Below are 16,010 nucleotides of genomic sequence, written 5' to 3' on the forward strand. Positions count from 1 at the left end.
ACTAAAAATAAACCTGAAAAATCTGTTTAGAACAGCGTACTATGTTGCAAAGAGTGAACTACCACTGGCAAAATTTAGCAGTCTTTGCAAACTTCAAAAAGCAAATGGCCTAGATCTTGGTTCCACTTGTCTCTTACCCGTGACTTCAGCGGAAATTTCAAATTCAGGATCTGACACAGACTGATTCATGTCCTACACAGTTCTTACAAGTTCATAGAAATTTCTGTTCAATTAGAACCAAGTATTTGAGTTGATGATTGTAATTTTTATACAATGTTGTAATTTGTTTTTCAACAATTTTTTGATTAACGTTTTGTTTCCTTTACAATATTATACTTTAATGTATAATATTGTAAAGGAAACAAAACATCAATCAAAAAAATTGCTCTCTTTTTTATTCGGGCTACTTACATTTATTTTGGGCTACCAAAAACTGAAGAGTCCCTGCCCGAAGGGCTACCAGGGAATTTGAAATTTTGAGAGCCCTGAGATATATTTATTTTTTTAATTACTTTTGTTTCAGCAACATTAAATTTAAAAACTGTACTTTTGAGTTAAAATATATATTTATAATTTTAATAAATGACAAATTAAAAAGGCATGAACGATTTTTTTGTATCGAAAAAATATCGAACCGTGACACCAAAGTATCGAACCGAACCGAGAATTTTGTGTATCGTTGCACCCCTAATAAATAAATAAATAAATATATATATATATATATATATATATATATTTTAGTAAATTAAAAAAAAAAAGAAAAAAAAAAAGCAGGTAACATGAGAGCTCAGGAAACAAAGGGGGAAACCATGTAGGAGGAAACTGATACCCCGCATGGACCGGTTTTACCTCCGTGATATCTCATCTCATTAGTCTGTAATATACTCAAAAGTGTCCTGTTGTCTCTCTTTCACAGTGCCCCAACCGGACCCCAACACACCCAAGCCAGAGGGCCGTCAGATCATCCCAGTGAAAGGGGAGCCTTTGGGAGTGGTCAGTAACTGGCCTCCAGCCCTGCAGGCAGCGCTGGCTCGCTGGGGAGCCACTCAGGGGAAGAGCCCTGCCCTTACTGCTCTCGACATCACAGGCAAACCACTCTATACACTGACTTATGGTGAGACACAAGATTCAAAGAGAGAAGTATAACGTCATCAAGTCAGTAAAATGATGTCATTTAATGTCATAAACGCTTATTGTGACGACTGAAAGATAACATTATATATGTTTATTATTTTAAAACCTAGTAATAGTAAAAAAAATGTGCAAACTCTTTGACATTATATTTTTCTAAAGGTGCTAACCCCCCCCCCGCCCCCCCAAAATCTACCATCTGTCTGTTAGGGAAGCTGTGGAGTCGCAGTGTGAAGCTGGCGTACACCCTCCTGAACAAACTGGGCACTAAAAACGAGCAAATCCTCAAACCAGGAGACCGAGTAAGAGCTCACACTCAGAAAACACACACTTATTTACAGCAAATGATTATTTTTAACTTGTGTATTTGCAATGAACATTGACTGTATCACAATTTATTGCTGCTGCCTCTGTGGGAGGCAGGATTTTTTTTGTTGTTGTTGAAAATAACATCAAAAAAGACTGTTTTTAGTTTTTCACACACTGCTTCTATGCTGCTTTTATGTCTATTATGTCCTGTTACGTAAAACGACTGATATGGAAGAGGGTTTACTTTATTAAAATGACCACTGGCCCCAGAAAGTGCTTGTTTTAACGTCCAACTAAACTTTCTTGGTAGGTGGCGCTGGTGTACCCCAACAGTGACCCCGGGATGTTCTGGGTGGCATTTTATGGATGCCTCCTTGCTGAAGTTATACCTGTACCTATTGAGGTACCGCTGTCTCGCAAGGTATAAAAACCGTCACAGGAAACTTTCATTTTATGTTTTTATTATGTTCAAAAATCTGAGTGCTTTCTTGTTGTCCTGTTTGTGACGTGTTTAGGATGCAGGTATCAGCCAGGTGGGTTTTCTGCTCGGTAGCTGTGGCGTTGGTCTGGCTCTGACTAGTGAGATCTGCCTGAAAGGCCTACCCAAGACCCCCACGGGCGAAATACTACAATTTAAAGGTCAGCAAGCAAGTTCTGTCCTGAATGTCCTGAATACCTGTTTTGTTTTAAAAAAAGCAACCTTTGTCTAATTCAACACTAATGTCAAAAACATTGGGATGCTTTGTTTTGCAAATTTCAAAAACTCTTATTCACAGTAGAACCTGGAAAACAGACCAAATGTTTTAAATGAGAAAAAGTAACATTTCATAGCGACACGTATCAAAACAGTTAGAACAGGTCTGTGCGTACTGCTGTGTGGCATCCAGTCCATAAACATCTGGAAACTGAGGAACCAGCTGCTGGACCTTTTGGAAGGAAATGTTGTCTGCTCAACAGTCCTGGGTCTTCTTTGTCCTATTTTTTGTTTCATGATGAGCCAAATATTCTCATTTGGTGAACGGTGTGAACTGCAGGCAGGCAGGCCAGTTCAGTACCTCGCCTCTTCTACTATGAAGCTGTTGTAATAGATGCAGTATGTTGTTTAGCATTGTCTCCAGGCCTTCCATGAAGGAGGTGTTTGTCTTAATGGGAGCATATACCTTTCTGCATTGTTGGCACCTTTAAACTTGTGAAAGATACCGTTTCCAAAAAGGCACCAATGCAGCTCTATTCCATCAGAGATGCAGGCTTTTGAACTGAGCATGGAAAACAAGCCAGATAGTCCCTCTTCACTTTAGTCCACATGATGCAGCATCCATGTTTTCCAAAGACAATACACAATTTTCATTCATCTGACCACAGAATAGTTTTACACTTTGCCTCAGTCCATTTTAAAAGCACTTTGGTCCAGGGAAGACAGCACTTTTTTCTTGATCATGTTCACTTACGGCTGCTTCTTTGCACGATAAAGCTTCAAACTGCATTTGTCGATCGCACAGCGAACTGTGTTCACAGACTGTGATTTCTGGAAGTGTCCCTGAGTCCATTCACACTCATGTTACTGACCCAGTTAGTTCAGTTCAGCATAACTTTCTTTTCCATCCTTTTGTTTCTTCCATCTCAACTTTTTCAGACATGTTACAAAATCCATCCAAATATAAAATGATCTAATATTTGTATGCCTGAGTTTAAACATTTGACATGTTTTCTGTGTTATGTGTGAGTTTATATGATTTGCAAATCATTGCATTTTTTTTTTTTACACATTACTCAGCATCCCATTTTTTAGGGAGAATTGGGGTTTTAATTCAGATCAATTTTGGTGGCTTTTAGAAAACCTGTGAGGTTTTGTTGTTGTTGTTTTTTGTTTTTAAAGAAATTAAATATTTCTCGAAATTGTTGTGTGATGCATATCTTCCCTGTCTCTGTTAGGCTGGCCTCGAATGAAGTGGGTGATAACAGATTCAAAGTACTTGACGAAACCATCCAAAGACTGGCAGCCGCACATTCCCACTGCTAACACTGACCCTGCATACATAGAGGTAACACAGCTGTGCTTATTATTATTTTTACTTTTGTTGCTTCATTCTTAGAGCCTATTCCATCCTGTCAAAGTACCAAAAATATTTTAAAGCATCATTTTAGTCAGGTGTGTTGTGGCTCATCTGTTGCTTCATCTCTTTGTAGTATAAAGCAAATAAGGAGGGCACAGTGGTGGGCGTGGCTGTGTCTAAAGTGGCCATGTTAACCCACTGCCAATCACTGACTCAGGCCTGCAACTACTGTGAGGGTGAGTAGAAGGATAGTGTTTGCATCATCCATTACACAAAGCTTTATTTCGGTTCAGCTCCATATTATTTATATAACAGCAAATCACAACTTGAGTCATGTCTCAGTTTAGATTGTTTAGACATAGCCAACCTCACTTATGTGTTTGTGTCTCTGTTTTAAGGGGAAACTTTGGTGAATGTCTTGGACTTCAAAAAGGACATGGGCTTATGGCATGGAGTTCTCACAGTGAGTGTCATTAGCTGTAGATTTCTAGGTTAGGTTAGGTTGCATATACAGCTAGGTGCATGTACAACGTCTTAATTTGTGTGCACATTATATCTGAACTATAAATTCTCTAGTAAATGTAAAATGTTAAATTACTAATGAAAGATTTCTTGCACAAAATCATCACAAAATGGGTTTCTCACTGTTTGTGTTGTTTGTCAAGTTGGAAGGAAAAAAATCCCTTCCAGTTTTTTTTTTATTTGCAACCTCCAGTAATCAGGTTGTTTGATTGCAGGCTGTAATGAACAGGATACACACGATCAGCGTTCCCTATGCAGTGATGAAAGCCTGTCCTCTCTCCTGGGTGCAGAGGGTCCACATCCATAAAGGTAAATTATCTTTTACTCTGAGACGAAGTGTATTAAAAAATAATTTTATAATTTTATAATACTCCATGTAACTCCTGCTGTTGTGCAGCTCGTGTAGCTCTGGTGAAGTGCCGAGATCTGCACTGGGCCATGATGGCTCATCGGGAGCAGAGAGACATCAGCCTGGCTTCATTACGAATGCTCATTGTTGCTGATGGTGCTAATCCCTGTGAGTATGTCCCGAGCCATCGCTGCTTTGTAAAACTGGGTCTTTTCCAACAAGCCAAATTAGATGTCACACTTTTAAAATTGTACTTTCCAGGGTCAGTGTCTTCCTGCGATGCCTTCCTGAACAAGTTCCAGTCTCATGGGCTGAAGCCTGAGGTGATTTGCCCCTGTGCCACATCTCCAGAGGCCATGACGGTAGCTATACGAAGGTAACTCACTGACCTATATTCACTGCTCTTATTGGATGTTGTTAAAAATTACAGAAAACTTAAAGACAAAACCAGAAGATTAAAACCAAATTCTTTCTATTCTTTCATGTCTCACACAAGCCACCTTCACAGCTTGTATTTCAGTCCAACTAGACAGAAATTTATATGTGATGTTGTTCATAAGAGGGTAGGCAGATGGCTAACAGATGGAAACATCCATGTTTGATTGTGAACTGTCTACTCGTGTAGATCCGGAGTGCCTGGTGCGCCTCTTCCTGCCCGTGCCATCCTTTCCATGGGTGGCTTGAGCCACGGTGTCATCAGGGTGAACACGGAAGACAAGAACTCCGCTCTGACTGTACAAGATGTGGGGCACGTCATGCCTGGAGGTGAGGGTAGAAGAAAAGCTGCATGATAAACGGCTTTTTGTTTGCATTTGTTTTTTTGATTGTAATTAATTTGCTAAAAAAGAGACCATTACGACCTACACTTAAAAAAAAAAAAAAACAGTTTTCTATACATATTAGGAGATTACAATATTGACTAACTATAACCACGTGGTTATAGTGTAAAAATGTAATAGGCCTAGTTGCCGCCAGCTCTGAAATCTTTCTGTTTGACCTTTTGCACGTCTCCAAGAAAATGGAGGCAAACAAGCTTGTTCAAAAATATAATCATAAAATTATAATCATATGAGAAAATTAGAAATTCAAATAATTATCTTCTTCTTTTCAACATCCAGATAAAATGTTCCAGTTTTTTGGCAGATGTTTATTTCTAAGACTTCATGACATAAACAGTTGGGTTTTTGAACACTAAAACAGCATTTATTATTTTGGCTATATACCAACACTTGTTCATGTTACAGTTTGTAATGAATATGCAGACTTTAAGCTTTCACTTAGGAGGTCAAACTAAAATATTGTACCAACAACTGCCATTTTTATATATATATAGTGCCCTGTTTATCTGGGCTCATGTGTAATTGAACAATCTATACGAAAAATTGACTCGGCCTATTCATTAATATTTCCTCATAAATGAATGAGGTCAAAGGTTTGGAAGTGATTCCAAGTGTGGCATTTCATTTTTAAAAGCTTAATCTGTGAACCCACAACATGCACTAAAGGAGCTCTCAGTGGAGGTCAATATCCACCAGAGAACTAGCAGGGACATTAGCACGTTGGCACAATAATGAGGGGGGTAAAAGGATGCACTGTTGTACTTGAACCTGGACTAATTTGGTCAGTGATCATGGGATCCTTTCCATCATAAAGAGAAAAAAAAACATTTATCAAACCTCTAGGAGACAGACATGTCATAATCCAAGCCTGTAATAAGCCCCTCATAAGCCTCAGCAGTAGAAAACAAAGATTAGACATTGGAGGCAGTCTGATGCATAAGTGTGCATCTGTGGTTAAGCAGACAAATTTGTACTTTAAGCTAAAATGAAACCCAGGAGTTTCTGAAGGTAAAGAAAGGCAAGACTGAAGGCATAAAGAACCACAAAATATAAAAAACATTTGCAGGCCTGGAAACAAGGAATCCCAAAGGAGGAAACTCATTCTTTGGTGTTATCTGTTTGCTTCCTGACATCGTGCAGCCATTTCCTGCAAAGGATCCTCAGCAAAGTCTTTAAAATGAATATTTTGATGTAACTGTGTTAATTTGTTCATTTATATTTATGACGCTCAGATAGGGGACTGAATATAAAAATTGTTAATTGTTAAAACAAGTAATACACTCGTTTATTAAATTTAAGCTGAAAGTCTACACTTTCCCACATTCTGTCAATCCAGTCAATCTTTTTAAACTGCAAAAATAACAGAAAGGATGTAAATCTGAATACATGTACGCAACAAAGAATGAAAGTGGGACTTTTTTTTAGTCATACGTCTAAGATAAAATTATCAAGGGAATCATTTTAAATTAGGAAGTCCGTGTTTTCTTAACTTTGCCTTTTTGTCCCTCCAGCTCTGATGTGTATCGTTAAGCCAGATGGACCGCCTCAGTTGTGTAAAACAGATGAAATTGGAGAGATAATTATCAACTCCCGTGCAGGAGGCAACATGTACTATGGCCTGCCTGGACTCACCAAAAACACCTTTGAGGTGCGAAAGCAGAATAACCAACACTCAAACTGCACATGCTGCCACCATCGTTAGTAAGGGACGCAGTTAAAGCTGATTCTGGTTTTGTGTGTTTTGCTGTTCTTTCTTTGCGTCGTCGTGCCCAGGTGATACCGGTTAACGCTAACGGAGTTCCCATTGGAGAGATTCCATTTGTGCGATCTGGACTCCTGGGGTTTGTTGGCCCAGTAAGTAGGACTCTTTCATTAGAGCACTTCTGTGGCAACCTGAAACCATTCGTCTCTCTCACTAACCGTATAACAACCCTGCTGTTGCATCACTTGCTCTGTACAGGGCAGTCTCATCTTCGTGGTGGGGAAGATCGAAGGCCTGCTGATGGTGAGCGGGCGGAGACACAACGCCGACGACTTGGTGGCCACAGCTCTTGCAGTTGAGCCGGTCAAGACTGTGTACCGTGGCAGGTGAGGCAAAACTCTTCTTCATGGATTAAAGAAAATAATCTTAGAGCTCTTTGGTGGGTCAAGTGCAAATCTTATTTATAACTACTGACATCTAGTGGTATAGAGGAAACACAGCAGGCCCCACACTGACAACTGAAGGGATTATTGAAAGATAAAGTATTTCTACTTTCTGTATGCTTTAAACTGCTCATTTGTGTTTGATTTCCACGTCTTCTGGCTAATCTTCAGTGAGTTTGTGTATCCTCGTGTGTGTCAGGATCGCTGTGTTTTCAGTCACGGTGTTCTATGATGAGAGGGTTGTAATTGTGGCAGAGCAGAGGCCCGATGCCAGCGAGGAGGACAGCTTCCAGTGGATGAGCCGGGTGCTTCAGGTAAATTCAGCCACAGCGTTCGAATGGAAGCCTCCATTCAGTGTGTCTACAATATAATCTTCAGTCTTTGGAGTTATCGAAAAATCATTCGACATATAGAACATTACCCAGCAAAGCTAATCTCAGTGCTTGGTTTCATCTGTAGGCTATTGATAGCATCCACCAAGTGGGGCTCTACTGCTTGGCTCTGGTCCCGGCGAACACCTTACCAAAAACGCCGCTGGGTGGCATCCACATTTCTGACACAAAGCAGTTTTTCTTAGAGGGCAATCTCCACCCCTGCAATATCCTAATGTGTCCCCATACCTGTGTCACCAACCTGCCCAAGCCCCGCCAGAAGCAGCCAGGTAGGTCTGTCTGACACAAACTTCTGTTCAACATGACTGAAAATGATCCCCATCAATTTCTTACAAGATTATGCCAAACGAAGCCTCGGTGAGGAGGTTCATAATTTAAACGTATTTAGCATAAATTATTAAATGGAGTCCAGCACAGAGACTGTTTATAGATGTAGTTTGTAGGAAACCTATGGGTCTGCCGTGCAGTCATAAGGATATAGATGCAGTAATCTGCAAATGTCTTAAGTCACCCCTCATTTCTAGGTGTTTTGCTAGGAAACTGCGAAATAAGAGCAGGAACTTATTGAAATGTGCAAACATGCATGGCATCTAAATAAACAGTGATTGTACTATTCTAACAATTCAGTATTTGGTTTGACAACCTTCAGTCTTAAACAGAGTCTGAACTCTCTTAGACAAGCTTTCCTGTCATTTTTGGGGCAGGGCTAGCTCAGTAGGTAGAGTGGTGGCCCCATTATCGGAAGGTCGGGGGTTCGAATCCACTGAACAGCTACACTGAGGTACCCCTGAGCAAGGTACCGTCCCTACACACTGTTCCCCGGTGCCCAATGGCTGCCCACTGCTTCACTTAGTGAATGGGTCAAATGCAGAGAGGAATTTTCCCACAGGGATCAATAAAGTATACATTATTTTTATTATTATTATTATTTTTTAAGTAGTTTTCAGGAATAGTTCTCCGGGCTTCTTGAAGGACATTCAAAGCTCTTCTCTCGATGCTGCCTTTTGTTTGTTTCTGTGTCAAGATGATCTCACACAGCTTTGATAATTTTGAGGTCTGGCCTCCCTGTCTTGTTTTTGCCTCCTACTTTATTTCACTTTATCTCTTTCGGACTGTTTTGTCTTGTAGTTGGTGTCGGTCCTGCATCTGTCATGGTGGGAAACCTGGTGGCAGGAAAGAGGATTGCCCAGGCTGCAGGGAGAGACCTCGGTCTGATTGAAGATCAGGATCTGGTCCGAAAGGTACTAGAACTATGAGCACCGAACTCCGAATCTGATAACCCAAGCTTCGATCAAACTGCCGGCAGAAATGGCCATAAAATGTTCATCTTCTCATCCTCTTTGGCACTGGTTGAAATGCTCTGGTGTCTACTGCACATTAATTGGAATCTGCAATAAATGAAAATGTGAATGGATGAATGTATGCAAGAACTATATCAGAATTTTGCACTGATTCTTGCAGTGTGACCGTACCCTTTTTAACCTAACTCCTGTTTTTCACAAGAGCTAAATGCAAGTCTTTCAGAAGCTGCAGGCACCCTGTGCATGTAATTAACAGCATTGCTCAGCAAAGTGTGTTAAAATAGGAAACACTGAAACATTTCAGCTGCCACTGTAACAATGGCTCTACCTCAGCCAGAGCTCAGTTTTATAGAAAAATCTGGACTCTTCTTTCTCTCTTCTCTCGTCACTCTCTGGATGTAGCTCTGTATGTGGCCCACCGTAATGGTAAGAATCACGACCCTCTCTGGCATGTTCCCCACCCTCGTTTATTCTGGTCATGCTCGAATCTGTATTGTATTGTGGTTTTAGTTTGTGTGCTTTCGTTCAGTTCTGACGTAAGCAAGAATTTGCATGGGTTTTTAACTTTTTGGTATTTCAGAAAATAAGCACCTTCCATGAATGTCACCCTTTATTTTTATTGCTGATGTACCTTTCACATCCTAAGTTAGGGTTCATTACTATAAGAGCTATATTGGCTTAGTGTGCTATTAATTCTTGTTCAGATCATTTATACCAGACAGCTCTCAGACAGCACACTCAGTGTAAGCATCGCTTTGTTTATTTTAAATTTAGACCCTAATAAATTTTTTTTTTCAACACCACCCTTCCTGTATTTACCCCCAGTGGCTGGGTTTGTAATATTTTATACACTTAAACAAAAAAACCCTCAGTTTACAGTGTGTAATTATGTTTCTTATTTAATAACAGCATCAGTATTTGACAGAGGCGCTACAGTGGAGGGCACAGACAGACCCAGACCACGTTCTCTACATTCTTCTTAACGCCAAGGTACCAAACTGATCTGTCCATACACTGCAAAATGCCGTACATCATCTATGTGATTGACAAAAACAATACATGGTAACCTTACTGTCACCTGTCCTTCAGGGTGTGACAGTGGGGACAGCGACCTGTGTCCAGCTTCATAAGCGAGCTGAGAAGATAGCTGCAGCGCTCACTGAGAAAGGCAGCATCAACACAGGAGAGAATGTAGTGCTGCTCTATCCTCCTGGTGGGTTCTACCTCCGGCTCCATGTCTAAGCGTTCCTTCCGTCATCATTGTTATGAAATGATTTTCCTCTGTTTGTTTTCCCTCAGGGATCGATTTGATTGCTGCTTTTTACGGCTGTCTCTATGCTGGATGTGTTCCTGTAAACGTCAGGCCTCCGCACCCTCAGAACCTGGCAGCCACGCTGCCTACTGTCCGCATGATCATTGACGTAAGTGCATGTGGTTACATGCATTTATGCCTGTCCTTTCATTTAATCCTAAGCAGGATCTCATTCGTGTAGATATTAGGACTAAAAAAAACACGTCCATACACTGGATTACTTCTACTTATGCTTTCACCAAAAATAACTCTGCAACTACTTGGCGCCTCTCTGCGCTTCATTAGATTTTAACAGATCTTTATGGCATCCAGTTTCCTGAAATAATTTCCATTTACAAGCTACATTGATTCCGAGAGCAAATTATGCTCATGAAGTGGGTCCAGTTACAGTGTCCATCGTAGTTTCCACTTTTTAACTGTAATCGACCCGCTGATGGAATGTGCTGCTCACAATTTTACAACAAAAATGATTCTGACTGTTGTGTTGTTCATGCTCCCATTCAAATGTGTTTTGTTACCAGGTCAGTAAAGCTGCGTGCATCCTTACGACACAAAACCTCATGAGGACTCTGCGCTCCAAAGAGGCAGCTGCCTCTGTTAATGTTAAAACCTGGCCAACAATCATTGACACAGGTAGTAAATACTCTTAGTATGTTAATCAAGCCTGAACATATCTGAGTACTGCATGATGCTCTGGTTACAAGCCATGGGCTAAATCAGGCCCCCCCTTGTGGTGCCAGTTGGTATGATTGAGACGTTCCAGCTATTTTTAATGTTTTATAAACACCGTCAAGTATTTGCAACTCAGATGTAAGTATGCAGTTAGTATTCAGTTATTAATCCTTGTATCAAAGAATTATGAATAATAAGTCAGTAATGTGAAAGTCAGGCATTCTAAAGAAAGATGATTCACTGTCCTCACAGTTCATTCATTTTGGTAAATATTCTGGTAAATATAAAAGTTTGTTTATTATAAACTATCGTATTTATCAGAAGGTTGATCAAAATTAATCAAAAATTAAAGGTTAATGACTCTTTGTTTTTATTAGTAGCTTCATAGTATGGTGGTTTACACATTTGCCTAACAAGGAAAAGATCCATTACTTGGTCTCCGGAGGTTACACAAATCCTTTTTGGGGTTGTGTCCACTGTAAAGGCATCCGATGCAAAAGCAAACGTGTGTAGCTGCCCACTGCAGTGCCCCATTGTGACTGAGGGAGCTGCTTTTATAACAGTTTGCTGTCATTTTGCTATGCTATAGTTTTCAATGGTCCATCAACGTGATTTTTAAATAAATCAGCCGTGAAAGCTGTAAATAAGCAAACACGCCGAAAAGAAAATGAGAAAATAAAACACTTTTTTCCCCTGTTCAGTTTTAACATATGACAAAACTTTAAATCCTGCAGTTTCTTGTTATTTACATACACACTCCAAATTAAGTACACGTTGTTCACAGCGCTTGACTTTCTCATGTGTCAGATTCAAAGCAGGAACATGGTTCATTAGTTGTGGGTCGCAGTCGAGGCAGCGTAGATGAAGTTGGCGTCGGTTATTGTGGACTGTTTGAATCTGCAACACTGAGACACTAAAACAGGAAGCTGGACATTTCACTGCTTTCTACAATTGTTATCCAAGTTGCTCAGTGGGTAGATTTGTGAATAGACACCTGTTTGGTGAACTTTGAGTTAGTTGTTGCTTGCTGGATCCTATTCTATATCATTGCTCAATATTATCTTAAGTTTACTTTGTGCACAGCGCTGTAAAACCCGCATTATTGGTGTTTGCAGATGACCTTCCTCGCCGCCGGCCTCCACAGATCTATAAGCCGCCCACAGCAGAGATGATAGCTTATCTGGATTTCAGCGTGTCCACAACAGGCATGCTCACTGGAGTCAAGGTGAGACACGTGACTTTTTATATGACTCCTCTACTGACTGGGGCTTTTACAGGATGGATTTTGCCACATGAAAAAGACTGTAAAAACACTGAGTTCTGTCACGGCGCTATTTTAAACCAAATATTGGCATCAATTCTGTGGTCGTTTTTTAATTTCGTGTTGGCTGTATCTTAAACTTGTTAATGACTGTCTGGTACACTGTCTCATACATTACAGCAGTAGTAGAGTAGTATTAAAACACCAGCAGGAATCAGCAGGGTGTCGTTTTTCTTGTTGTAATCCAGTACAGTCACAGATGCACATACCTGGAGCATGTCTTCATTTTTAAAAAGTGAAAGCGTGTAAGGAACAGTTTCTGGTTATATATGAGTGGCAGATATCTATGGAAGACTTTACTTTGTTTTATAAAACATACACAAAATTAATTCTTTATCTTTTCTTGTCTTTTGTCAGATCTCTCATGCAGCAGTCAGCGCACTTTGCCGCTCTATAAAGCTTCAGTGTGAGCTGTACTCCTCTCGCCAAATAGCCATCTGTCTGGATCCTTATTGTGGTCTGGGCTTCGTCTTGTGGTGCCTCGCCAGGTACGGTAAAACGTCAGCTACAATATTTCATGGTTATTTACAAAGGTATCACTTTCCCCACTTTTTCACCTACATGTTTTGTCTCACAGTGTCTACTCAGGTCACCAGTCAATCCTGATTCCTCCGTTCGAGCTGGAGACCAGCTTGTCTCTGTGGCTAAGCACGCTCAGTCAGTACCGTATCAGAGACACCTTCTGCTCCTACTCTGTCATGGAGCTCTGCACTAAGGGATTGGGTACTCAGACAGATTTACTCAAGGTTAGGACTCGACATGCAGGAAGAGAAACAATACAGCTATTTTTAAAATAAAACATCATGGGTTTGATCATTTGCATGTTTGTTTAAGGCCCGTGGTGTGAACCTGTCGTGTGTGCGGAGCTGTGTGGTGATAGCAGAGGAACGCCCTCGTCTTGCCCTCACACACTCCTTCTCCAAACTGTTTAAGGATGTCGGGCTGTCGTCCAGAGCTGTCAGCACTGCTTTTGGTTCCAGAGTTAACCTGGCCATCTGCCTGCAGGTACACCAACCAGCAGGACGTCGCTGTTGATCATAGATCAAATGAGAAAGAAGTGGGACCTCTTTAAACCTGTTCTTTTATATATGTGTGTGTTTCAGGGCACCACTGGTCCTGATCCCTGTACGGTGTATGTGGACATGAAGTCCCTGCGCCATGACAGGTGAGAACAGTCAAGTTAGTTAAAGTAAACTTGCTAGTATTTAGTAAAAGCTTACTTTACACTTTTTTTCTAGCTAAATGGGATTTATTGGACGCGATCAATATAAAAAATAATATCACGTCTGGGGGGGTTTTCTGAAAAAACAATAAAAACAATAACACAGTGAGGTTCTGGCTAAAACCTCACTGGCATCAGAAACTTCTCTGTGCAGGAAAATCCCTGACATGGTCCAATTCGCAAAGATTAATTAGAACTTTGAATATTTATAAATGCGCTGCCTGTGTTTTTGGCAGAGTGAGGCTGGTGGAGAGAGGAGCACCTCAGAGTCTTCCTCTAATGGAGTCTGGCAAGGTGAAACTCATTATGCGCTGTCCTGTGTGGGTTTTTTTTCTCAATTTTTGAGAGGTTTAATGAAAAGCATGTCAGAGTTGTATTTAGTGTCTTTGTTTCTCTGTCATTTTTAGATACTGCCAGGTGTTCGGGTGATCATAGTGAATCCAGAGACCCGAGGCCCACTTGGCGATTCTCATCTAGGAGAGGTTAACCACAGCACACACGCATATCGAGACCACACCTGAAGCTAGAGAAGATTTTCTCTGAAAGTTACAGATGTTTCTTTCTCTTAGATCTGGGTAAACAGCCCTCACAGTGCCAGTGGCTACTACACCATATACGGAGAGGAAAGTCTTCAGGCTGATCACTTCAACACCAAGCTCAGCTTCGGAGACCCGCACACTTTATGGGCCAGAACTGGATACCTGGGTTTTGTGAAGAGGACCGAGCTACTGGATGCAAGCGGGGGTAAATAGACCACAACTGAGCTAAAACCTGGACTCAGAAATATTGATGGAATAGTGCTGATAAGTTTAATGTAACAAGGTTTGCAGATTTAAACCTGATAAAGCATAAACTTAAACAAACTTTATGAAACTAAAGTAACCTCGATCCTACAGTAACCAATTACAAATTTTGCTGTAATGTGACTGAATTTGTTTGGGGGGGTGTTGCTTATATTGTTTGCATTTCTGTGCTCAGATCGGCATGATGCTCTGTTTGTGGTGGGCTCACTGGATGAGACATTGGAGCTACGAGGCTTGCGCTACCATCCTATTGACATTGAAACGTCAGTGTCACGGGCTCACCGAAGTATTGCTGAGAGGTGCGAATGCATGCACACACACCGACACACACTTTAATGTTTTTAACAATGTAGGAGTAGATAATAACTGCACATAAATAACCTGAGCTTAATATATAATAATATCCTATAGTATTTATTAAAAATAAAAGGGCAGCTCGTTCTCTTTCTTTTGGCAGGACTTTAGATATATAACAAATTTTGGGGTTAACTTGAGAAAAAAGGCAGTTGGAAAGGTCAAATGTATCATAATACTACAGTGGGGCAAAAAAGTATTTAGTCAGCCACCGATTGTGCAAGTTCCCCCACTTAAAATGATGACAGAGGTCAGTAATTTGCACCAGAGGTACACTTCAACTGTGAGAGACAGAATGTGAAAAAAAAATCCATGAATCCACATGGTAGGATTTGTAAAGAATTTATTCGTAAATCAGGGTGGAAAATAAGTATTTGGTCACCTCAAACAAGGAAAATCTCTGGCTCTCACAGACCTGTAACGTCTTCTGTAAGAAGCTTTTCTGTCCCCCACTCGTTACCTGTATGAATGGCACCTGTTTGAACTCATCATCTGTATGAAAGACACCTGTCCACAGCCTCAAACAGTCAGACTCCAAACTCCGCCATGGCCAAGACCAAAGAGCTTTCGAAGGACACCAGGAAAAGTATTGTAGACCTGCACCAGACTGGGAAGAGTGAATCTACAATAGGCAAGCAGCTTGGTGTGAAAAAATCAACTGTGGGAGCAATCATCAGAAAATGGAAGACATACAAGACCACTGATAATCTCCCTCGATCTGGGGCTCCACGCAAGATCTCATCCCGTGGGGTCAAAATGATCATGAGAACGGTGAGCAAAGATCCCAGAACCACACGGGGGGACCTGGTGAATGACCTGCAGAGAGCTGGGACCAAAGTAACAAAGGTCACCATCAGTAACACACTACAACGGCAGGGAATCAAATCCCGCAGTGCCAGACGTGTTCCGCTGCTGAAGCCAGTGGATGTCCAGGCCCGTCTGAAGTTTGCCAGAGAGCACATGGATGATACAGCAGAGGATTGGGAGAATGTCATGTGGTCAGATGAAACCAAAGTAGAACTTTTTGGTATAGACTCAACTCGTCGTGTTTGGAGGAAGAAGAATACTGAGTTGCATCCCAAGAACACCATACCTACTGTGAAGCATGGGGGTGGAAACATCATGCTATGGGGCTGTTTTTCTGCCAAGGGGACAGGACGACTGATCCGTGTTAAGGACAGAATGAATGGGGCCATGTATCGTGAGATTTTGAGCCAAAACCTCCTTCCATCAGTGAGAACTTTGAAGATGAAACGAGGCTGGGTCTTCCAACATGACAATGAT

At 41.0% G+C, this 16,010-nt stretch overlaps 1 protein-coding gene across 4 annotated transcripts in view; it reads left to right on the top strand.

Moving 5' to 3' along the window:
- dip2bb (disco-interacting protein 2 homolog Bb) overlaps positions 1–16,010 on the top strand; it is a 51,639-nt gene that overhangs the window by 31,144 nt on the left and 4,485 nt on the right. For 2 of the 4 annotated variants that reach the window (XM_082533356.1, XM_082533357.1), the window contains 31 exons: positions 917–1,114; positions 1,342–1,433; positions 1,751–1,861; positions 1,956–2,079; positions 3,373–3,482; positions 3,628–3,730; positions 3,893–3,957; positions 4,232–4,325; positions 4,414–4,533; positions 4,627–4,741; positions 4,991–5,130; positions 6,716–6,852; positions 6,978–7,058; positions 7,165–7,292; positions 7,549–7,663; positions 7,809–8,010; positions 8,870–8,982; positions 9,445–9,468; positions 9,952–10,032; positions 10,132–10,255; positions 10,342–10,463; positions 10,876–10,987; positions 12,142–12,251; positions 12,705–12,835; positions 12,925–13,093; positions 13,182–13,352; positions 13,451–13,512; positions 13,806–13,863; positions 13,977–14,051; positions 14,139–14,313; positions 14,548–14,671. In XM_082533356.1, coding sequence (XP_082389482.1) covers positions 917–1,114; positions 1,342–1,433; positions 1,751–1,861; positions 1,956–2,079; positions 3,373–3,482; positions 3,628–3,730; positions 3,893–3,957; positions 4,232–4,325; positions 4,414–4,533; positions 4,627–4,741; positions 4,991–5,130; positions 6,716–6,852; positions 6,978–7,058; positions 7,165–7,292; positions 7,549–7,663; positions 7,809–8,010; positions 8,870–8,982; positions 9,445–9,468; positions 9,952–10,032; positions 10,132–10,255; positions 10,342–10,463; positions 10,876–10,987; positions 12,142–12,251; positions 12,705–12,835; positions 12,925–13,093; positions 13,182–13,352; positions 13,451–13,512; positions 13,806–13,863; positions 13,977–14,051; positions 14,139–14,313; positions 14,548–14,671 — 3,586 coding nt within the window. The remainder of the gene's footprint in view (positions 1–916; positions 1,115–1,341; positions 1,434–1,750; positions 1,862–1,955; positions 2,080–3,372; positions 3,483–3,627; positions 3,731–3,892; positions 3,958–4,231; positions 4,326–4,413; positions 4,534–4,626; positions 4,742–4,990; positions 5,131–6,715; positions 6,853–6,977; positions 7,059–7,164; positions 7,293–7,548; positions 7,664–7,808; positions 8,011–8,869; positions 8,983–9,444; positions 9,469–9,951; positions 10,033–10,131; positions 10,256–10,341; positions 10,464–10,875; positions 10,988–12,141; positions 12,252–12,704; positions 12,836–12,924; positions 13,094–13,181; positions 13,353–13,450; positions 13,513–13,805; positions 13,864–13,976; positions 14,052–14,138; positions 14,314–14,547; positions 14,672–16,010) is intronic. The other 2 variants (XM_082533358.1, XM_082533359.1) reach the window with 1 other exon arrangement.

Source organism: Aulonocara stuartgranti (genome assembly GCF_965226115.1).
Source record: "Aulonocara stuartgranti genome assembly, chromosome: 5".
Lineage (NCBI taxonomy): Eukaryota > Metazoa > Chordata > Actinopteri > Cichliformes > Cichlidae > Aulonocara > Aulonocara stuartgranti.